Source organism: Mesoplodon mirus (genome assembly GCF_964341445.2).
Source record: "Mesoplodon mirus genome assembly, chromosome: 4".
Lineage (NCBI taxonomy): Eukaryota > Metazoa > Chordata > Mammalia > Artiodactyla > Ziphiidae > Mesoplodon > Mesoplodon mirus.
In genome coordinates, this window is record NC_138979.1 from 188,385,105 (window position 1) to 188,407,645 (window position 22,541).

Consider the following 22,541-nt stretch of genomic DNA (forward strand, 5'->3'; position numbering starts at 1 on the left):
GGGCAGCCTGACCCCGGCCACCCTCTAGCCCTCTCAGCCAAAACCCACCCCTCAAAGTTCCAGGGCATCTGATGAGCTGAGTGCGGTGGGTCCCCGGAAGCAGCAGTTTTACCCATCCCCTCCGCAGTCGTTGGATGTAAGTGGCAGCTGAGGAATATGGGCCCAACTCCCCCGCCCCCAAGACCCCACCTGCCGGGCTGCCCCCTCCTGTCGCCGCACCCTTCTGCCCCTAGGACTCCCAGCCCCTGCCCTGGGGGACCCCTGAGGGGGGCGGGAGAACAAGGATTCTGGCTCCAAGGCCCCTCCCAGCTCCAGGAGCCCGGCAGGCCTGGCTAGGCCCAGGCAGGCCCCCGGGCTGACCTATCTGCAGATCTGCTGCTGGTCCCGGGGCTGCCCCGCCCTGCGCCTCACAGCCCCGTGGGGTGGGGCCCAGCTGGCTGCGGGCACCTGCATCCCCCAGGCAGGTCGGAGCAGGCCGGCACAGCTGAGGGGCCCAGGCTGGGGTTCAAGGGCGGGGAGGGGTCAGCCCGAACCTGCACGGACAGCCGCACCAGACGCGCCAGGCCTGCAACAGTGGCCGCAGAGCTGAGGGCTCCTTGCGTAACCGAGGGCAACAGGTACCGAACGCGGCTGCCGCGAGGCCGGGCCCCCGCCAGGACAGGGGAAGCCCGGAGCGGCCTGAGGTGGGGTGACAGCGGGGGAAGGCCCCCGGCCGCTCAGAGGGCTCCCGGGTAGGCAGGGGGCTCCACCCGCTCGAGGCAGCCGGCACTGCTGGGAAAACTGGGTGAGAGGCCTGAAGGAGGAAAAGCACCCAGGGCCCTCCCGGCCGGTCCTCCCTGAAAACCTAACGATCAGAAAAGACTCTAGTCACACTGAGACGGGAAACCGGCCAGGCCTGCTGGCCAGTGACCTCACCTACTCCACCGGCCCACACAGTTCTCACCTGGGAATTCTTAGTTTACTGCTTGACACCCCACCAGACTGTTACTGACACCCCCAAACCCCCCGCCCCCGCCCCCGGGCAGGGCCGGGCCGGCTGACTCAGCTGGGAGGCTGGGGTACATGCTGGCACGGAGCAGGGTCACCCCACCTCGTCCCCTCTGAGCCTGGGCGCTCCATCCCACTCAAGCCGTCCCCCATCCTCCTGAGCCCTATCACCTCCCCTGCGGCCACCCACCGGGCCCTGGACCATTGGGACAGCCCTCCACCTCCTGCGGCCAGACACCCCCCGCCCACTGGCTGGAGGAGGCCTCAGCCACACTCTCCCCGACACTCTATGCTCCGCCCCGCCCCCCACAAGGCCCCTCCAGACTCCAACACCCTCCCGCCCCGGCTCAGACCCTGGAATCCTCCCGCAGGAGGCCATCGCCAGCAGCCTTTGCAGTGCTGTGGGCGGGCAGCTCCAGGGCGCTGGGAAGCGGCCGGGAAGGGAAGGAGTCAGCTGCCGGCACGGGGCTCTGGGTCGGGACCACTGTGATCCGGTAGCGGCGAGTCAGGGGGCCACTCCTCACCCCGCCCCTGGGCTGGCGTCAGCCCCGCAGGGTGCACCTGGCTCCCCAGCAGATAAGGGCTCTGGGTGAGGAGGCCCTGTCCGCCCACCTTGGCTCCCGGGGACCCCACCTGCCAGTCCCCTGGCTCCAGGCTGGTGCTGGGCCAGCTGAAGGGACGCTGGCCAGGGCAGCTGCTGAGCTGCCACACCTCCAGGCCTGGATGCAGGCTGCCCAGCACGTGTCCCCCGACCCCCGCTGCACCGGCAACCGTAGCTCAGAGCCGCCTGGACTCCGGGCCCTTGGAGTCACTGTGGGAAAGGGTGGGGCGGGGCCAGGGGCAGCTGATAGTGAACCAGCTGGCAAGGAGGTTGGGGCAAGCACGGCATTCTCAGGGGATGTGTCACGGAGGAGCCCGCAGGGGCTTCTGCCACCCAGGAGCAAGGCCTGCCGGGGCGGGGGTGCGGGGGGAGCCGCCTGGAGGGGTCCTGAAGTCAGGTGCCTGGTGGGAGGCCATCCTCTTCCCGCCTGGAAGGGTCTGGAAGGGTCTGGAAGCACTGGCAGCTCTTGGGAAACAAGGGCATCAGCCAGGGTCGGGGGAGGTGTAGGAGGGGCAGGGCACCCAGAGCCCAATGTAGGCAGCCCACGGTCTGACCCCCACCCTGGGGTGGGCAGCCAGCCGGAGGCTTGAGCCCCACAGAAAGTAGCCTTGACCTGGCCCAGCGGGGCCTCACCTCCAGGGCCCCCAGCCCACGCAGACACCGGCACCTGGGTGGACCCTCCAGTGGACACGGGGCTGAGCGAGCCTGTCACCCCACTGTTGTGACAGGGAGGCCCAAATAAGGACCCCACCCCCGGTTTCCTGGCCCGCTCCTTTCTGAGCCTCAGCCGTCCTCTCGGCAGTGGACACCCACACCCGGTGCTGTGTCCGGGCAGGAGCCCATCTTGGACCTTCCCAGGACTCCTGGCAGTTCAACCAGCTAAGAAGGTGGAAAGCCCGCCTCTGCTGGCGGCTGGGAGCCACAGCTCCGCCTACCGCTCCACCAGCAGCCCTGGGCGCGCCGCGCCGGCGAGTCTCTACCGCCAAGCTCTCTGGGGAGGGGCCCAACGCCGCCCCTCACCCTCAGGTACACACGCTGGGTCCTCCGGCTCCCCGCAGGGCAGGAACCAGGCAAGCAGTGGGCACAGTGGGACGCCATCTCCCACCCTGCCCCAGCCCCTCAGGCCTCCTGGGCCCAGCTCCATCTCTCCATTTTAGAAAGTGCTTCTGACTATTAAATAGTTATCCCAGCGAGGTGGACCTTTAGCTCCCAGCTGCCTGTGCCTCCAAAAAAGGAAAAACAAAGGGAAACCTGGAGGAAGAGGCAGGGCGGGCAGGCAGGGCCTAGAGGCGTCCCTGAAGGCACCCAGTGTGACCAGACTCCGGCCACAAGAGGCAGCTGCCCTTAGAATGGGGAGGGGGTTCAGGGGAGTGTGGCCAGCTCTCGTGTGTGTCCAGCTGAGGCTCCCCTTCCACCCTCCCCGCTCTCAGCCTCAGCTCCTCCGATGCCCCCTCCTCCGCCCTACTGGGCCTTATCCCTTCCCATGGGACCTGCCCTGAAACCCTCTGAGGCTCCCCGGCGCCCTTGGATCGTAGCCCTCCCTCCTAACAGCATGGTCCCTACCCCTCTCCACCCTTAACCCCCACCCCCACCCCCACCCCCAGACCCACCTGTTAAGCTACTTGCTGCTCCCCAGTCAACATTCTCTCCAGGCCTCTTGCACATGATGCCGCATCAGGCAGCCCTTCCTCCTGGAAGCCCTCCCTGACTTCCCTGTGCACCAAGGTGGCACTGATGGCAGAAGCCCCACCTGTCTCACCTTTGATGAATGAACACTGGTGAACCCCTGCCCCCCAATTTGTGAACATCTTAGGCCCAGGGCCCCTGGGATGCACAGATGGATGGGTGGGTGGACAGGCAACCCCACTTCGCATTAGCCCTAAGCATAATAGGGTCTGCCTCCTCCTGCCCCTGTCCAGGCAGAGGGCCAAGCTGGGGAAATCTGGGCTTTTCACCCCTGAAATGGGTGGCGGGGACCCCCAGATGGCCCATGCTCCACCCCACCTCCCTGGGGTTCTCCTCGATGGCACCTCCACTTCCCCACCCCCAGGCAAAGCAGCCCCAGGCTGAACCTGAAACACAACCTTTCAGCAAAGGCAGTCACAAGAGAAGATACAGAGAGGGTTGGAGTCTGAAGGAAAGCAATCCAGGGGCTTCCTGGAAGAGGCAGCTCCTGGCTGGGCCCAGGATGGACGAGACTGGCCAGAGGGAGAGGAGGCCGTGGCCTTCACAAGGGCAAGGCCATGATGAGCCCCAGGTGGAGTGGGCGCACAGGGGGAGGCAGGTGGTTTGGGGCACTGGACCCTCCTATCCACTCCTGGGCCCCACCCCGCTTCCTGAGGCTGGAGCTAGGCTATCCAGAGTGTTTCACCACAAAGAGAAGAAGTGGGATGTTGTCAGGAACACATATGCTATCCCCAGCGGTGGCTTTCAGAATCGTCCTCATTAAAGTGTCAGGAGGGTCGGTACTCCTGCCCAGGATGGCCTCCGAGGCCTCCTTCTCCGTGCCCGGCCTTGTGGGCGCCCTGCCTGATGGAGCAGGGCAGCGCAGCATCAGGGCGTGCGGCATGGCTGCTCTGGCCCCTGTGGAGGCCAGAGAGGCTCCACTTTGGTTCGGGGCTCTGCGTCACTGCTCTGAAACTCAGTGTCCCTGTCTGCAAAATGGGGACACAGCCCTCCACCAGTGTGGACAACCCAGGCAAAGCCACCGGTTTGGACAGCTCACTGGAGCCGCCCCTTGGCCTCCCTGGCCACACAGCTCTACCTCTCTGCCCCGCCTGGGCCGTGAGCAGCCATGGTCACTCCTGTTCATAGGTTTGAGATCCAGCCCATAGCCCAGAGTCCGGGCCCGTGCAGAGGCCGCCGGCCCTGTTCAGAAGGGTGAGGCCGCCACAGGGGATGCCCGATATTGCACTGCTTTCGGGAGAGGCCCCAGTGTTGCCGGGGCCCCCTGCCAGGGAGAGAGCACCCAGATACCCCTCATGGTGTCATCTGCTCCTGGGGCTCTCGGACCCTTGGGGGGGCTTCTCAGGGTGGGTGTGGGAGGGGCCTCAGGCCAAGCCAGGGGACTGAAGGTGCAGGGCAGAGGCCCAGCCTGGGAGCTGGAGGCTCCCCTATCAGTAGTCCAGCTGCCTAGGACCCAGCTCTGCCTGGGGAAGGAACTGGCTGCCCCTGGGATAGGAAAGGGGGGCCCATTCCAGGTGGAGTGGTGGTGCGCCCAGGCGGAGCTCCCGTCCCCCGCGGGAACAGGGGAAGGTCTCCTGGGAAGGCAGTAGTGGGGTGGGGGTGAGCGGGTGCTACTCAGACTGGCCAGGCACAGGGAGGCTAGGCGGATCCTGTGCTGGTGTGTTCCCAGCACAGCCACCAGGGGGCAGCCTCCGAGCGCAGGCTGGACCAGACATGGCTCCCGCCCCCGGGCCCCTGTCTGGGGCACCGACAGGATGTGGGAGGGGTCTTCAGAGGACCTGGAGGGGCTGGTCCAGGAGGGCCGGTGTGGGCTGGGCAGAAAAACACGAGGGGCGGGGAGGGCCTGCCCACCTCTGGCCTGCTAGGAGGGAATTGCAGCTGGAAAATGCCTGGACTGAATCCCCATGGCTCTTTATTAGGAATGCATGTTCCCTGGCCTCCTCAGAAGGATGGGGATGGCCTGGGAATCTGCATGTTGGACACAACCCCCCAGGGCCAGGTCTCCTGCCAACGCCCCATGAAAGCCACTGACCTTGTTCCCTAAGAGGGGATGGTTTTGCAGGCTGGACTCAAGGAGGAACTGCCCCAGAGGCCAGAGAACCACATGTCAGAGTCAGAATGAGGGCCTCAGCTTGGGAGGTGCTCCCAGCACAGGCCTCTGCAAGGCAGGAGGGTGGATAAGATGGCCCGAGTCCCTGCAGCTTGGGAGCCTCCAGGCGGCCGGTGAGTGAGGAGGCCGCTGTGGGACGCGAGGCAGGACAACGGCCCCAAGTCCTTGGGGCCCCGCCCCTCTCCCTGTGGTGCGGCAGATTCCCAGGGGTGTGGGCCAGGCCCGCCAGTCAGGAGGAGGGGGCTGGGGACCCATCATTCTCCCGTTGGCTGTCCAGGGAGAATCGGGGTGCCTTGGGTTCCCACCTGGGCAAGGGAGGCCGAAACAGGAGGTCAGCTAGGCTTCAGTGCTAACCAGATGAATGGGCAACAGGAGGGACCATGGGGGCTCCTGCTGCAGCTGAAGGGGAGCCCCACCCCCTCTGCATCAGCAGTACCATCATCATCGATCTCTGCTTTCCCCAGGCAGCGGGGTTCCGCCTGTGCTGATGCAGCGTGGCCCCAGCCCCCCTTGCCGGCAGCCGGCCAGGTGTCCTGGGTGTGGCCAGGCTGCGGCAGTACTGACCCTGGGCTGGGAAGACTGTCCCTGCCCCACCCCACCCTGCCCTCCACGATGCTGAGACACCCAGGCCCTGGAACCAGGCCCAGTGCAGGGACAGACAGATGACAGACAGAGCACCTGGTTCTCATTCTGAGGCCAGAGGTGCAGAGGGAGGGGTCCTGCCCCATGGGCAACCCCCACCTACCCTCGCTCAGAACTGGAGGACCCTGTGGCCTGAGCTCTGACCCCACTCAGGCCCCTCACCAAGCCCCAGACCTCAGCCACCACCTAGCCAGTGAGCCAGCACACAGCAGCCACACGCTGGACCCAGCCCAGCCCAGCCTAGCAGTCCTGGACCAAAGCCAACAACCCTAACTCCTGGTCCAGCCAGACTGCTCTCCCCAAAAGCAGATCAGAGGGCAGTCCTGGCGGCAGGTTCCCACCGCCTGGTGACCCACGGCAGTCATGCCCCACTTACACGTGTGGCCCTCCCCAGGCGGCTGCCTCTAGGGACAGCACACGTCCCAGAGGGCTACAGCAGGGGTACAGTTGACAGAGAGGGAGAGACAGACAGGACAGTGAGTGACAGAGAGAGAGGCGAGGAGTGACAGAGTGGTAGAGACGAGTCAGCGACCCAGAGAAACAAAGTGAGCGGCAGGGATGGAGAGGGGTGGGAGGCCGAGGGACAGGGACAGGTAAGAGACGAGACGCAGGAGGAGGGAGGCACAGACCCGAGCAGCCCCCGAGGCGCAGAAACGCGCTCGAGATCGCGGGCCGGTCCCAGAGGCTCCCCCACCCCGGCCGGCGCCGCAGCCCACCCGCACTGCGCGCCCCAGGACCCGCCCGGCGCGCGCGCCCCGCGCGGAGCCCACCCGCCCCGAGGGGAGCGGGCTGCAGGCGAGGAGGAGGCGCACCGCTGCCGGGGGCTCCGGGCCAGGTGGGCAGCACCATGTGGAAGCAGTCGCACATCTTGGCGGCCGGGCGGTGCTGGCCGGCGGCGGCCCGTCGCGTCCAGTCGCAGATCCCGGTTCCGCCGAGCGGGCGGCCAGTGGGGCGGACGAGCACAGCGCTCTGCCTCCGCAGGCCTGCGATGCCGCTGGCTGCAGGCCGCGGACTGCGGGCGGAGCCCGCGTCCCCAACCCCGCCACCGCCAGGACCCCGCCCCGGCCAGCCCAGCCCGAGCCCAGCCACTGCGGAGCGAGCGCGGGCGGCGCCGCCGGCCTCATTCAGCCCATTGGCTGCTGCCCTCCAGGCCCCGCCCCCTAAGGGCCACGCCACGCCCCTGTCCAGCCGGGAACCGGCTTGACCCAGGCCCCGCCCACTAAGGCCCCGCCTCTCAGTCCCGACCCCGCCAACGTCCCACCTCCAGTCCGATCACCGGCACAGGCTCCGCGGCAGGCCCGCCCCGCCACTAGATTGGCCCCGCCCCGCGCCGCAACAGAGTCCTGAGTGTTGACTTTGGACGCCTTCTGGGGGGGGGGCCCGGGGGGGGGCCCGGGGGCGGTCCCCGGACGCTGCGCCAGGACTCCCGGACTTGATCTGCGCGCCGCAGTCTTGCCTCCCACAGTCCAGAGACAAGACATTTCAGTCACAAGCTGGGGAGCGGGGCACCCTGGGCGAGGGCGTAGGGGCAGCGGGAGCCCAGGGAGGCCACGGCATGTGATCTGACCCCACTAGCCCGGTCCTGGGGGCTCCTGGTCTGGAGGCGTGCGCAGCGGGGTAGCATGCTGCCACGTGGGGGTGGGTGGGGAGGGGTCCTGGAAGGCTCCGAGCGGACAGTCTAAGCTCGGACTTAAGGAGTAGGGAACAGCGTTCTGGACCGAAGCAACGCAGTAGTGTGTGTGCAGAGGACGGACAGAGTAAGAGCGCTGGAAGTTAGGCTCAGTGGGGCTGGGGGCAGGGGGCAGCAGGGCTGACTACCAGGTGGCTGGGGGATGTCGCTAGGGTCGCAGTGCTGGAGGTCAGGAGCCCCGCAAGAGGGTGGGGGCTGGACCGAGGCAAGGTTGTGATGAGGGAGAAGGGTCCTGGATGTTCCGGAAGCTGGCAGAGGGGACTTGGAAGACCACTGGGGAGGCTTAGGGGCCACCCTGGGCTCCAGCTTGGGTGTCGTGCAGACGTGTGCAACGGGGCACGTCTGGGGGTGTGGGCAGGGAGTGGGGATGGCTGGGAGAGCTCTGTTTCCGAGGAAGTAGGGGGTTACCTGAGGCCCAGCCTGGCGTAGAGCTGAGGAAGGGCCCCTTGGGGAGGGCGGCCCTGCTGGGGTGGGGTGAGGAGCTGGGGCCAGCACGTCCCTGGGGGCGGCCCTGGAATGGTGCCGGTGGTGCTGGGGCAGATGAAACACACACAGACGACTTTTCCTGGGGCAGAAAGGGGCCAGGCTGAAACAGGAGGACCACACAGACACACAGACTTGACACAGACACAGAAACACGCATAGACACACACATGACACAGACACACAAACGCTTGTAGATGAGGTGTCACACACGGACACCAATACACAGACATAGGTCTACTTGGATATGTCCCCATGCACTCAGAGACAGGCACACACACGCGCACACACACACAGATGCTTGGGAACATGCTCATACACATGCACCCACTCAGGCCCACGTGCCGGGATGTGCACACACACAGGATGCAGACACACACAGGTGCACACACAGAGCACACTACTTATTCCTGGGCTCACTCAGGGATATGCACAGCTGGCAGGGCCCAGGTGAGCCTGCCCAGCGGGACGACTCATGCCCGGCAGTTCCCGTTAGCTGGGCTGCAGCTGGGCAGCCTTCCAGCAGACAGTCAGGCGGACAGACACATCACTGCCGGGAAGAGGCCCTGGCAGCCTCCCGTCTCTCGAGCCCATGGCATGACGGGGCACAGCCCTGTCCTTTAGTGGGGGACACTGGGGCTTGGGTCTCACCCCTCCTGCCCTGGTGTCTTCTCTCAGGCCGGGCAGCATTGCCCTGGGGCCCGAGACCCTGCCCTGCTCTGTCCGGATGGGAATCAGTTACTTGTGGGCACAGGGAGAGAGCTGTATGTGTCCCTGGGTGTGTCTGGCGTCTGCTCGGGCCTGTCGGGGGTCTCAGCCTGCCTGTCCTCTGTGTGTGTGACTCTGGCCTTGTGGGCCTGGGAACAAGGGGCAGTCTGTGCAGTCAGCACAAGCTCTCTGTCCCCCTGCCCTATTAGGCATGTGAACTTGGATAAGTCGTGTGGATCCTGGGCCCCCATTCAGCTGAAGTGGCCTCACCCTGTGTGACATATCCTGATTGTCCATCATGCTGCACACAGGGCTGTGGTGGCTCCTGTCAGCTCTGTGGGGAGGGGAGGATGGAGCTTTGGGTGGGGAGGCCAGGGGGCTGCCCCACCTAGACAGAGGCCAGGAGGAGGGGGTCTCATGTGGCCACTGAGGGAGAGTGGAGTCGGGCACCGCTGGCCCCTCTGGGGACAGTCCCTAGGCAATGGGGTGCTCCCTGGGAATCCTGGCCAGCCAAGGCCTGGGGGAGGCTGAGGCAGGGACCCTCCCTGGGGCCACTTCTGCCTTTGGGCTTGGTGAGGGTTGGGTGGGCTTACATTTTCCTGCTGGGGCCGAGTTCACTCTGCAGCCAGGGAGTTGACTCAGCACTGGCTCAGGGCCCCTGATTCAGGATGAGGGTAGGCAGGGACCGCCCCCCCCCAAGCCAAGGGGTTGCCCCTTCCCCTCTGCTGTGTCCCCTGAGGCAGAGGGTCGGCCTCACCCCCTGTGCGCACCCCTATGTACCACCTGGGGCCCTGTAGGCCCATTTCATCTCTGGAAGGGTGTGGTCCCTCAGGCAGTATATCCCACAGATGGCGACTGCAGCTGTGTAGAGGGAGGCTGCCCATGAGTCAGCCCCAGGCCAGCCAGGCTGGGCCCTGCCTCCTCCTACCAATCCCTCCTCCCACCCGCGGGGGCCTTGGAACCCCGGCCTGGCCCCAGGGTCACAGCGCCTGATGGGGAGAAGGCTGCCCGGGTAGGACCTGCGAGGCCCATCTGTGCCTGACCCCCGCCCTCCTTACCGCCCAGCCGAGGCCTGGCCAGGTGCCTGCCGCAGAGCCCTGCGCAGCCAGGAGCTCCTGCCGTCACACTCCGCTCCAGCCCCGTCCTGAGGTCCCCCTCTGGGGACAGACACCCCGCTGGCGGAGGGCACAGCAGCTGGGCATGGCTCAGGAATAGCTGCCCCTCAAGAAGCATGGAGACGCGGGCTGACTCACAGCCACCCTTGGCACACACAAGGCCCCGCACCATTTCTGAGGGTCACCCCTGCGGGGGGCGGCCTGTGGGGGCTGTAAGCAGCCCGCGCTCTCTCCCGCTGGCCCGCACTTGCTCAACCCCCTCCCTAGGACCACTGTGCCAGGGAGGCTGGCGCCACACCCCAGCCCTGGCCCGGCCCGCTGGTCGCGGGTCTCAGACTAGGTAGCCAGGTGCTGGGACTGGCGGTGCAGTGCACTGCTGGGGACAGGGTGAGGGGCCAGGGCTGCCGGCCGGCCGTAGCTCCTTAGGCCCCGCTCCTCAGCAGAGCCCCAGGCCTGCCCCACCCACCTGGCTGGCCGCTCTCGTGCCACTCCGGGCAGGCAGGGATGCCCAGAGCATCAGTGATTGATGCCTCCTTGCAGCAGCCGCAGCAGTATAAGCCAAAATAGCTCTGCCACTGTCCCTGCCCTAGCCCAGCCCAGCTGGAGGGGCACACTAGGGTGGTGGGGGCACCAGGGACGTCCTCCACTGCCATCTGCCCTCCCACCCAGTCCTCTGCACAGAGGCGGGGGGAAGGGCTCCAGGTCTGCTGGCCCCCGCCTCTAACTGCCTCGCTCTCCCCCAAGCTGAGTGCCCACTCCAGGCCTGGGGATGGGTGTCCTCCTTGACTCACCCTAAGGACTCGGGGCTGAGGAGCGGACCAGCTAGGTGCTCCCTGGAGTGAGTGGCCCTCCCCATGGCTCATCAGGCGATGTGCAGAGTTGCTAGGATACCGTGGGGCTCCAGGCGGAGTGGCAGCCGGCCCCTTGTTCCTGAGGCTGTGTCAGGAGGGGCTGGGCTGGGCAATGGCAGAGGAGAAGCTGCCCCCCCCCACACACCGTTCAGCAGGGCTGGGGCGCAGGGCTGGGGCGCAGGGCTGGACCGAGGTGTCGACAGACGAGCAGCCTGGGAGGCCACGTGGGCTCGTTCTCCTCACCACACTGTGCCCAGCCCGCACAGCACCTCGGGGAGTCGTGGCTTGTGTCCCCTGCACCCCCACTTCAATGGGGACCTGCCCCCTCTGGCCAGTCTCCCCCAGCACGTGAAGCCTTTCAAACTTCAACAGCTGCCTGCCCTGCCCACCCGCCTGGAGGCCTGGCCCTCGGCTTCTGCCCCACGTCATGCCCAGAGCCCCCAGACGCCGGCCTGAGGAGCCAGGGGCCACCTGTCAGCTCCTTGGGCTTCTCCCACCCACTCCTGCATTGGGGGCACGGCCCCCAATGTCGGGGTCACCTCTGATGCCTCCTCTGAGTCTTGGTTCCCCCAACGCAGCACCTCCTTAGAGGCGTAGCCAGGGGTCAGCCAGGTGTAACCACACACACACACACACACACACACACACACACACACACACACGCAGTGGCTTAAACCAACTCTCATTTATTCCCTTACAGTTCCAGGTGTTGGCAGGGCTGCATTCCTCCTGGGGATCTCTTTCAGGACAGATCCACGTCCTGGCCTTCTTCAGCTTCCGAGGCCACCTGCGCTCCTTCGTTGGTGGCCCTGAATCACTCTGACCTCTGCTTCCGTCCTGCCATCTTCTCTCTCAGACTCTAACCCTCCCGCCTCCCTCTTGTAAGGACCCTTGTGATTACATCGAACTCAGTGGCGTAACCCGGGACCCTCTTCCCATCGTGAGAGGCGTAACTTGATCATCTCTGCAGAGTCCCTTCTGCCTTGTGAGACGTCAAATTCACAGGTCCTGGGGACCTGCAGCGGCTCCTGCGGGAGGCTTTATTCCGCTGCCGCCCACATAGTGCAGAGCGACCCACCGCGGGCCTGTGTCTTGTCGGGTCACCTCATTCTGTCCCCTGAGGGTCACAGTGCCGTCCTCACTCTTCACTGAGGTCCAGACAGCGTGTGGGGAGCTGCCGAGGGTCCGGAGAGCAGGCTCCAGCCCCAGCAACACTTCTCACTCAGGCCTTCGCGCCTGGGCGTCAGTTTCCTCACCGGACACGAAGACAACACCCCTCCTACCCCTTTCCAGCCCCTGGACTGTAAGGATGGCAAGGACAGTGAATGAGGGGGTCCGAGCAGTGGGTGGACAGCACGGGACCGCTCTCCCTGGGTGACGTCGAGGCAGGAGAGAGCCAGTGTCTGGTCACCTTCCTGCGGGGTCACCCCAGTGTCTGCCCAGCACTGGGCAGTATGACTGCATTGCTCCAACACTGCATTGCTGGCCGCTGTGCCCCTCGGGAAGCAGGGGGCGGGGCAGATGGCTAAGGTCCGGGGTTCAGAGAACGATCTCATCTGGTAATTTTTAAAATTGAAATTTTCGGTAGCTTAGCTGCGAAGGACCATTGAGAGAGCGGGTGATTCATGCAAACCGGACAGGGCCCAGGGAGATCCCCAGGAGGTCCTAGGGTGGAGAAATCTGAGCATGAAGGTAGACTGGGAGACCACGTATGGATCAGGGCTTCAGCCGGGGCCTGATGGCCGCATCTGTGGAGGGCTGATTTAGGCAGATGGGGAAAGGCCTGGAGTGCCTGGGAAGGGAGCTAGCAGGAGGGCAGGGCTAGCCCATGAGTGCCCCTTGCCCTGGGGCAGGTGGCGGCAGGAGGGGCTGGTGGTCCATGGCCCAGACTGGCCCTGCTCTGCCTTGGGGCTGGCTGGTGACCAGGCCGAGATTCAGGGCACTACATGGGACCCGAGAGGGAGGGGGTCGCGCCCCAGGTCCTGCCTGCCAAGAGGCCCATGCTTGGGAGTACTAGCGTCTGGAGATTCAGGATTTGACAAGACAGATGGCACAGCTACACACATCCGCACTGCGGCGGGGCAGGGGCACGAGAGGGCATCCAGGGCGGCCCGGGTCGGGGGGCTGCAGCTGGCCGCCGGGGTTGGGGGGATGGACGTCGGCGGCAGCAAGCGCCTGCTCACTCCCGGCCGCGGGGCGTGTAGGGCGCCCGCTCCACATTGGGTGGCAGCACGAGGAGTCGTCTAATTAACCAGAGCCTTTTCGCGCGGCGGTTGAGAGGCGCGGGGGTGACGGGTCCCGCCCCGGCCGGGTACAGCCGGATAGTCCGTTCCCTACGCGCACAAAACTTCGCCGGCGCGGGGGCGGGGCCTGGCGCTGCCGCGCCCCGCGCGGCGCCGGCGCACTGACGCCAGGGCGGCCGACGACGGAAGCTGGACAGTCGCGCGTCGTTGCCGGGCAACTGTCCGGCGCAGGCCGAGGAGACCCCCCGCAGCCTGCTGCCCCCGCGGGCGGAGGCGGAGACGTGGCCGAGGTGGGTGCGGGCCCGAGCCGGATGCTGGGGCCCCAGCGCGCCCCAAGTCCGCCCCTCGGGAGCCGTAGGCCAGGCCCGGTCGTGGTCCTCAGCGGCCGCCTCGGACCCCCGCCCGCCCCGCGAGGGGACTACCCGAGCCCCCGACCCAACTCTCGGGGACCCCCGGGCGCCGCCCTCCTGCGGGCGCCCGGACTCTCCCCGGCTATGCCAGACTGGGCCTCGCAGACCCCTGCGCACGGCGGCCGAGGCAGGACCCCGCAGTTCGTCCACCCTCCCAGGCAGTGCTGACCCCCAGCACCTGGTTGGTCTCTGGGACACGCCCCTGTGCTGGACCGTTCGCCCAGACGCGTGGAGGAAGAAGCCGGGCAGCGGCTCCGGTCACTTTTGCCTGGGTGACCAGGCTGTGTATGCGGTCTGTGTCCGTTCCACAGCGACAGTGGACCCACACCAGCCCATCCGTACTCCCGAGGGAGCCGCCGGCAGCTGCTGGGCAGTGGGCGAGCAGGCAACCCCGTCGGGCCCTGTCCAGCCCCGGGCAGCTCCCGCACAGCGGTGTGGATGTCTCCTGAGCATCTCCCCATCGCGTCTATGCGGGCTTGGCGGCACCAACATGCAAGGCCAGCGGGAGCTGGGGGGAGCACCTGGCCACATGCCCCCTCTCTGCGCGTTTCTGAGTGACCTCGCAGAGCAAGCAGGCGGGGTTTCCTTCTGCCGGGTTTCTAAAGACAGCGGTGCAGGCTCGGCACCTGGGAGACAGGGTGGTGACGCTGTGGAGTGGGCGAGTCTCCGCTCCCTCCTTCCCCCGCCGGATGGGGATGGGGAAGCCAGGATCTCTGGGCGCAGCGGAGAGGGCTTGTCTGCCTCCGCCAGTGGTCCAGACCTAGGGGAACACAGCGGCGCCTGGGGAGAGTTTGAAGGCTTTCGGGAATCCTCAGCCAGGTCTGAACAATTCTCTCAGTCCTTTGAGCTCCCGGAGAGGCCCACAGAACCCCAGCCGCCGAGAACCATTTCTGCCCAAAAGGAGTGTAGTTCTCGCCAGCCTCACCAGGGTGGACCTGGGGTGACAGGAACCAGCGCCATCACACCTTCTGAGGTATTTCTAAAGTATTCATCTTTGCCATGTTGCACAGGAAGTGTTTCCTGTGCTTTGGTGGTCTGGCCAGGGAGGGGGTCTGCTTCTCTCCTGGCCTTCATCCCACCCCCGCCTTCCTTCCCCTCCACCTTCCTGAGGGGAGCGTCTGCCCACTCTCCATCAACCAGGCTGTGCTTTCCTGGCCCCAGTTTAGGGCACGTGGTGAAAGAGCTTTTCTTTCGTCTGAGTTGTCAATCTACTTATTTAGAAAACCTCACCAAGGGTCACATTTCAGTGTGCATGCACTGACCAAGCACTGGAGGTGGCCTGGAGAGCCCAGGACTCGCCCCCTTGCTCCACCCACCTTCCTGCCCTGACCTCCAGGGTTTCCCTTTAGTGTGACCGCCTCTCATCCTCCTCTTTCTCTGCCTTCTCTTCCCAAATGGTTTACCCCAAACACCAAAAGTGAAACAGAGAAGGGAGGAAAGGATCTGCTGGTTCTAAGGATGGTCTGTTTGTTTTCTAAACCAGGACCTCTGACAAGATCCACTCTTTGTACAGTTAGCTCTGCTTTAATGCTTGTTTTGAAGACAGGACTGTCTTCCAATGCGATTACCATAGCGGGGAACAATTGAAGCATAATGTGAACTTTGCAGGAAACCTCAGGTGAATGCAGAAAACCACACCTGCTGAACTGAGGCCCATGTGAATATACACCACGCACACACCCACCTCTCCCAGCCACCTCGGTCTACCAACACCCACCCTGACATCAGACAACCCACCTTCCAGCACTTCACACTAATTCACAACCTGCAAACCTCTTTTCCGGGAAGGGCCATGTTTATTGTAATAGGAATGGATTTCTCAACCAATTAACACGTGGGAAACAGTGCTCACATTTTTATTGTGTGAATATCTTTTTTCCATGTGTCACTGATGAAGTTTATGACTATTGTGCCCTAATCACACTTTTCCACACACACTGGTTTCCGTTGCACGATGCACAGTGCAGTGATTTTTAAGAACAAACATGTCATGTTTTAGTAGCAGCAACAGTATATAATCATTTACAAATTTCATTTGTACCGAAATTATATATACACATGATGTGTGTATTTCTCCTAATTTTGGTATGTTTTTCTTCTTTTTCAGCCTATTGTCAGCTATGAGAAGATTTTTAGGTTTGCTTTTCAAGAAGTACCAGTCCCACAGGCAACTGAAGATGTTTCCACCTTAGACCATTTCTTAGAAACAAGCAATGAAGAAAAACTTGGCCTTGAATCTGTGCATAAACTGTGGTAATGAACTTGAATTGGCACTCACATTTCTTCTGGCAGCTCTGCATTTATGCCTTTGGTTGATATGGTGGATGCATGGGGTCTTCTGTTTTTACCTCTATAGAGGGCTGTGTCCCTCCCGAGGTTCCACCACCTGTGGTCCAAGGGTCGAAGGACCCGGTGGCACAGGTGCAGCAGCTCCTCCTTTTGGAGCCATGTCCAGCCCTTCCCCCGCCCCCACCAGCTCACCTGGAGCAAAGTGGGCCAGGGAGTGCCAGCTCCTTGGGTCTTGGTGAGAGTGCTGGGGGTGAGGGAGGGACCAGTGGGCTTGGGTGGCGGGCACAGGGGCTCCTGGGGGACTGGACCGAGTGACCCCCCTAGTACCCTGGAGACACCCCAGTGCCCTGGAGACATTCTAGGCCCACCGCAGGGTCAGCCCACTGGTGCTCCTGGGGCTGCCAGCAAGGCTGACACTTCCAGGGCAAGGTCCCTAAGGGAGATCACAGAGGCACTTGTTTGTGGACTGCCATTTTCTAAGACACCCTTTCACTGAGCACTGAGCGAAAAACTAGTGTAGCTCGAGTGGATAAAATAGCGGCTGAGCAGCCTGGGACCTGCTGGACCCAGGCCCCGGAGGGAGGAGGTGGAGGTGTGTGGGAGCTAGCTTCCCTAGTTCCTGCGCGCTGCCGGGCAGGCGGAGACTTTGTCAGACAGCTCTGCAGGTGGGCTCTCCTAGGCTCTGGCGGGGGTCCGAGCTGGGGTCCCAGCCAGCGCCTGCCCAGAGCACTCTCCCCCCACCCCAGCAGCGGCCTGGGGACCAGAGCCAGAGCCTGGATGACCAGGACAACCCAGGTGGCTGGTGTGCCCTCTGGGCATGCTGCTTCCCCAGGTCGTGGTCCAGGGCAGAAGGCGGGCCGTGTGATCCTGGGGCACCCGCAGGCACAGGTGGTCCTGAGTGTCGGGACCGGGCCGGGCTGGACGCTGTGGTGACACAGAGGGTTAGGGTTACTCTGGGGTGGTCTGGAAGCGGCTCGGCACTTGGCGAGTCTGTCCCCCTGTAGCCGTTTGCGTGCCTGCCATGCCTCCTGTCCTGGAGGCCAGGCTGAGCGGCAGGGCGGGGCCATGGCACACGCTCTGTGTTTATTCCTCTGGGCACCTGCTCCTCTCGGTTTCTGGACTTCTCTGTGGTACCTGGCGTGGTTCTAGGCACCTGAGATCATCAGGAAACAAGACTGCAGAATATCTGGCCTCCCAGAGCTTCTGCCCTCAGAGGAGACACGTGATGGTGAAATTGGTCATTCAGGCCAGAGCTGTGCTCTGTAGAGAGAAATAAAGCCGGGAGGAGGGGGCAGTGCTGGGCACTTGCAGGACAGTAGATGCTTGAGTAAACGAACAAAGTGGTGAGAAGCCGGGGCTCTGTTGTCAGAGTTCTGAAGGGTCAGGTGCCCTCTCTGCCTCCCTTCTGAAGGCCTTCTGGGTCACTTTGTAATGAATGCCGCTCTTTTCCAGGTCTGAATCCAGAAAACTCTGGAGAGCTCTTCAGAACCCCAGGACCACGATGACTTCCCGATGCCTCTGGAGCGAGTCCCGTTGCCGGGAAAACTTCCTTCTTGTTCTCGGAATAGATGCTGCTCAGAAGGTGAAATGACCTGGGTGGAGGTGGGCTCCTGGGGGCCGGCTGGACTGCGAGCATCTCTGCCAGCCACCCTGTGCGCCGCTCCTGGACGGGGCGGGGGTCGGGGCGCGCACCTGCAGCCGGGACGCTGCCGTCTCAGAAGGCGGGAAGGGTGAGCCAGGGCGCCCTCGTCTGGCTCCCGCAGCTCCTCGACGGGCCGTCAGGCGCAGCCCCGCCCTCGGCGCCTGGTGAAGGAGGTGCCCTGGCGGCGCGGTGATGTAGTGGTGCACTCTGCTGGGGGCCGCGGGGCGCAGCCACGCCACAGGTGCCACTGGAGGCGGTGGGCTTGGGGGCTGGGGCTGTGGCAGGGCCGGGTCACTGTGAGGGCCGCGGGCGGGGGGTGCAGGAGGGGTGTGGGGTCTGCCGCCAGGTGGGCCCTGAGGTGGGAGCCAGCCAGGCCAGAGCAGAGCGGTGGCCGGGGATGCGCTCGGGAAGGCCACGGCCAGAGGCCACGTGTCTCACCGAGAGCCAACTCACAGCCACTTACACGCCATAGGGCTCATGGGTCATGAAAGAAACACAAATTGTAAGGATAGTCGTCTTTCAGGCACCAAGTTGGCGAAGATCTTTTTCCATTTTTTAAGTATTATGGAAATTTTCAAAAGTGGAAAACACAGAAGGGGCTGGCAGGCTGGCCCCGGTGAACACGGGGCACAGGAATGGTGGCCGTGGCCTCACTGGCCTGGAGAGGGCCTGCGGGGCTGGACAGTGACCCGGCTGATAAGTCTCTGCGGGAGGGACACAGTGCGGGGAGGGGGGAGGAGAGGCGGCGAGGACCTCGGTTGAGAAGGCCACCGCGGCCCTTGGCCGGAGGGCCACGTGAGCCGGGGTGGGCGGCTGGCAGCCCGCAGTGGAGCCCGAGTCGGGGCCACGTTGCCATTTTACAGGGAGACGTGCCGCAGGGCCCAGGTGAAAAAGGGAAAACGGGAGAAAACGACCTTTTAATCTTCCTTCCCTCTGCTGACACTGGTTTACTTCCTCAGAGCCTTTCGGAGGGCCCGGGCCGCACTCTGGGAGACCCCGGCCTCCAGGAGCCCGAAGAGCTCGGCTTCCGCCTTCACCGCTGCAGAGCCCTGATCCAGACCAAGGTGAGCGCCCGGGACGCCTGGGGCCTGGGTCTCGGGTTCCAGTCGCTTCGATCCTTTCACTCTCATGGGCTGGTGAGGGTCAGAGGGGCGGCAGGCGGCCTCAGTCCTGCAGCCCCTCTGGAGGAAAAGCCTCTTCCGGGAACAGGGTCTCCCGCCCACCCTGGGACCACGTGTTGGGAGGGGTGCGCTGTAAGCAGCCCAGCTCCCGCGGGGCGTGAGCTCCGCCTGGAGGGGCGCGTCCCCACCCCCGCGCCCCAGGACCCCGTGCCGCCCCGGATGTGGAGCTGGCTCTGAGCGCCCCCCTCCCCCAGGGAGAAGGCAGGACGGCACAGGGTGGAGTGCGGGGTGCCACGCAGGGGGCGCCGAGGCCAAGGGCCTGATCCGGAGCTGGGGCGGCAGGAGGGCGTGGAGGGAGCCGGCGCGCGGAGGCGGGGCTCTCGGCGGGAGCCGGGCGGGCACAGGGGCCACCCCTCTGCCCTGCGAAACCGCGGGGCAGGAGGCGGAACCTTCTAGAGGCATGTGGCTGGGACCGGCTTAGAGCAGCAAGACAGAAACGTCCCCAGCAAGCCCCCCACCCCCACCCCGGGCAGCCCCTGCGGGGACCGCGGCCACAGCAGCGGTTCGTTGGGAATGTCCCCGGGGCCGCCGGCGGGGTGGGAGGAGGACGAGGCGGCCGACACGGGCCGGGGCCGAGCGTGCCCTCCTCACGGCGCAGTCCCGTTTGCTCCGGGAGAAGCTGTGGCTTCTATCCCCGCGCGCCTCTGTGGTGGCAGCGCGTGGGGAGGGGCGCAGGATGAGGGGAAGGAGACGCCGCCAGAGACGGGCCGAGGGCCCCGGGCAGGCGCGGGCGGCCGGGGGTGTCTCTGGGGGCGCGCGTGCTCTCCCCGACCTGCCCCTCCTCTCTTGCCAGCTCTCAGGGACGCCGGGCGGCAGACAGGGCAGCCTGATCACATACAGCCTCTTCCTCAAGATCCCCATACACGGAAATGGGCAATACATCACAATTCCAAGGAAGAAGAAGATTTTCACTCCTTGTAACCTAAAAATGACATTGTTTAACAGTGACGTTTGCTAAAGCGGGAGGACTTTGTGTCTTGATGAGGGATCTTAAGGTTTCTCACCGGTTTGGTTTGGTACTAGAAACCAGAGCTATCTTGTAGAGGGGTGCTCCATATCAGGGCTGACGCTTTGATGGGGGGAATGTCCCTCGGCAGAGCCAGTCACCAGGAAGGGGGCACCCGGGTCCCCAGGAGCCCCACCCCAGCCTGGCTCCAGGGACCCTCCCCTGGGAAGGTGTTGCCAGCCGCTGGAGGCACCTGTGAGGGACCCCAGGCCTGGTTGCCTGAGCCATGCTGCCTGGGACCCCAGGGTGGCTTCGCACGTGGCTGGAACTGTCACTGGGAGCAGCCATTCAGGGACCCGGTAGGCCCTGCGTGCGTTGCTGCCACACTGGCCCCTGGCCTGGGTGTCCACGTGGCAAGGCACACGCAGGGGTGGGTGCTGTTTCCGCAAAGCGAGTGTGCTCGCCTGCCCGGTGCCTGGGTGTGTATCCGGTGGTGATGTCTGCCTGCCGGCGGGCGAGCCACCCTGTATCAGCTGAGGGAAACTCTGTGACCGCAGAACCCAGCAGTGGGCACTGGCTTTTGTAAAATTTTATTAACTAACAACAGCGTGGACAAGCTGTGTTCTTGCTGAATCACCAGCTCTGTGGGGGCTGGTGCTGGAAACCCTGGCGGGCGGCCCTTCCAGTCCCTCAGGGAGGCCTGGGGATTGAAGGCTGGCGGGACCCGGCACACGCACGGCAGGACCCCGGCGTCACTGTCCCTCCAAGGCCACTGTCGAGTCTGGGAGACCACAGCCGGGGGCAGCCTCAGACGCCAGCTCCATCAATGGAGGTGTCAGATCCAGACAGAGGCCCAGTGGGGTCACAGTGACCAGCAGATGTCACCTGTCACATGGGAGGAGGTGGCTGGCTGGCACCCGCACCCCAGCACCCTCGGCCACTCCACAGACCACCTGTGGATCTGAGGCTTATGTTAAGAGGTAACAGATTTGGGGGGGCTGTATGTTTGGGAAACCTGCCTAATTTCTCATTTTCAGCCAGAAGGAGGTGGGAATTTGGAAACTGCTTTCTGCCATGCTGCTTCCGTCAAAGGGGAGCGTCCACTCTGGGGTCTCCCAGGGCCCCAGCAGCAGGCGTCACCTGAGCCGCGCCGTCATTTCCTAGCCTTTGGTTAAAGCCAGACGTGACAACCCAAAATATGCCATTGTGCCTCCCCCCACAGGTTCAAATTCAGATGCTGTCGTTTCACTGTCCTCACAGCTGCCCTCCCTGCCCCCTGGCTGTAAGCCGAGCTCTCCCCTCCCCTCGCTGGCCCAGTGTCCAGCTGGGTCTCCAGCTCTCCTCACACACGTCCCAGACTCCACAGGCCCCAGATGCGAACTCTCCCCCCACCCGGCTCTGCTCTTCCGCCACCCACCCAGCTCCCACCCACCCAGCTCCTCAGGCCGGAAACCATCGCTCCCCTCCCCCTCACTCCCCATCTAATCAGACATCACGTCTGCCTCTGATTCTGTGTCCTCATGTCCAGCCCATCTGCTTGAGGAGGGGACTTCTTGACTTGGGAGAGACAGGCTGGCACACGGTTAAGTGCTGACTGGTCACCTGATTCAGATGTACAGGGTGTAAGAGGTGGTCACTCTTACCCTGAGCAGAACAAGCCCAATCAGCTACCAAACCATGGTTTAAAATAAACACGGTTGAGACTGCAAAGAAATCTAAAATACGTACTGAAATCAGGCAGCAGAAGAGACCCACAGCCGCTCTCGTCACCCCAGCGGTGAGCGAGGAGACTTTCAGCTCCACGCTGGGCCAGCAGAGTCCAGTCCCGAGCAGCCCCAGCGGCGGGCAGGTCTGGACCCATCCTCCAGCCCGGGCGTGAGGGGGAGAGCTGCAAGAAATCCCCCCCGAGCAGGAGGCAGCTCTCTCAGAAGTGGGGGTCGGAGAGCAGAGAGAAAGCCCCTCTGGCGGGCACTCTGGGGTTTCTGCCACCAAGTCTCAATCAGCGTCGCAGAGCTGGGTTCAGAGACACAGGCCTGGAGAGACCTTGGCTGTTGTGTAAAAAGGAGCCTGGCTTCCTTGATGCCTCCACGCTAGAGAAGGAGTCCTGGGTGACCACACAGACGGGAGCCAAGAGACGCCCAGGGACTCAGTGCTGGAGTCTGCCAGCCCAGGAACCAGCCACATGGGGGAGGAAGCAACAGCCAGCCAGGAGGACACGTGATAATGTTTATTCTAAAAATGAATGACAAGGAAAATACAACATCAAAATATGGAGGGAAGCAACGCCAGCACTGCTTAGAGTGGAATCCACCAACTCCAGGGCAGTAACAGAACTGGGATCAGTCACTGCCTGACACACCTCAGTACTTCACCCTGCACTGCCTACACGCTTCTTGATCACCTTCTCGTGTGATGATAATCTCATCGCTTACTGTCCATAAAGATAACTCGATGTATGTTTATTAGCGCCGGTTCAGAAGTGTCAGTTTGAGGACTTGCCACTGGCCAAGCCGTGTACCTTGAACTGTCCTCAGGGCTGGGAACCCCTTCGGAGCCTTTCGAGGGCTGGCTGCTGCCCCCATCCACGAAACGCCACTTCCCCTCCCTCCATGTGCTCCCGGGACATCGGGGGGTGCTGCGGACAGCAGCGGGCGAACTCCAAGTCCTTCCGGGGGAGGAGGTGGCCAGAGCTCAGTTGTGCTCAGAAGCAACTGCAAACACGCACCGTGACTCGCTCCCCACAAACCCAGCTTCCTTACCCAGAGCCCAGGACCAGCCCGGGAGAGGTGGTGGGGTGAAGGCAGCAGCCTTCCTTTTGCAGAGTTTACAAACACGTGACCACACGCACATGGGAGTTTAAAGCCCCACCCCGCCCCGCACTTCCATATTCAATTCAAATCCATCGTCAGCAACTGGCCACCTGCCTCCGCTCCTCTCTGGAGAAACTCTGATGCTTC

At 63.9% G+C, this 22,541-nt stretch overlaps 2 protein-coding genes across 3 annotated transcripts in view; one reads left to right on the forward strand and one right to left on the reverse strand.

Moving 5' to 3' along the window:
• The window catches only part of AHNAK2 (AHNAK nucleoprotein 2), a 31,245-nt gene extending 24,219 nt beyond the window's left edge, over positions 1–7,026 (reverse strand). For both annotated transcript variants that reach the window (XM_082617978.1, XM_082617977.1), the window contains exon 1: positions 6,839–7,026. In XM_082617978.1, the coding sequence (XP_082474104.1) occupies positions 6,839–6,893 (55 nt within the window). In that variant the 5' untranslated portion in view covers positions 6,894–7,026. The remainder of the gene's footprint in view (positions 1–6,838) is intronic.
• Positions 7,027–13,299: 6,273 nt separating this feature from the next.
• Positions 13,300–20,522, forward strand: CLBA1 (clathrin binding box of aftiphilin containing 1). Its single transcript, XM_082618002.1, has 5 exons — positions 13,300–14,499; positions 15,634–15,779; positions 17,268–17,397; positions 18,417–18,521; positions 19,432–20,522. Exons 1-5 carry the CDS (start codon positions 14,017–14,019, stop codon positions 19,594–19,596), a joined length of 1,029 nt encoding a protein of 342 aa, XP_082474128.1. The 5' UTR covers positions 13,300–14,016; the 3' UTR covers positions 19,597–20,522.
• The last annotated feature ends 2,019 nt before the right edge of the window (positions 20,523–22,541 follow it).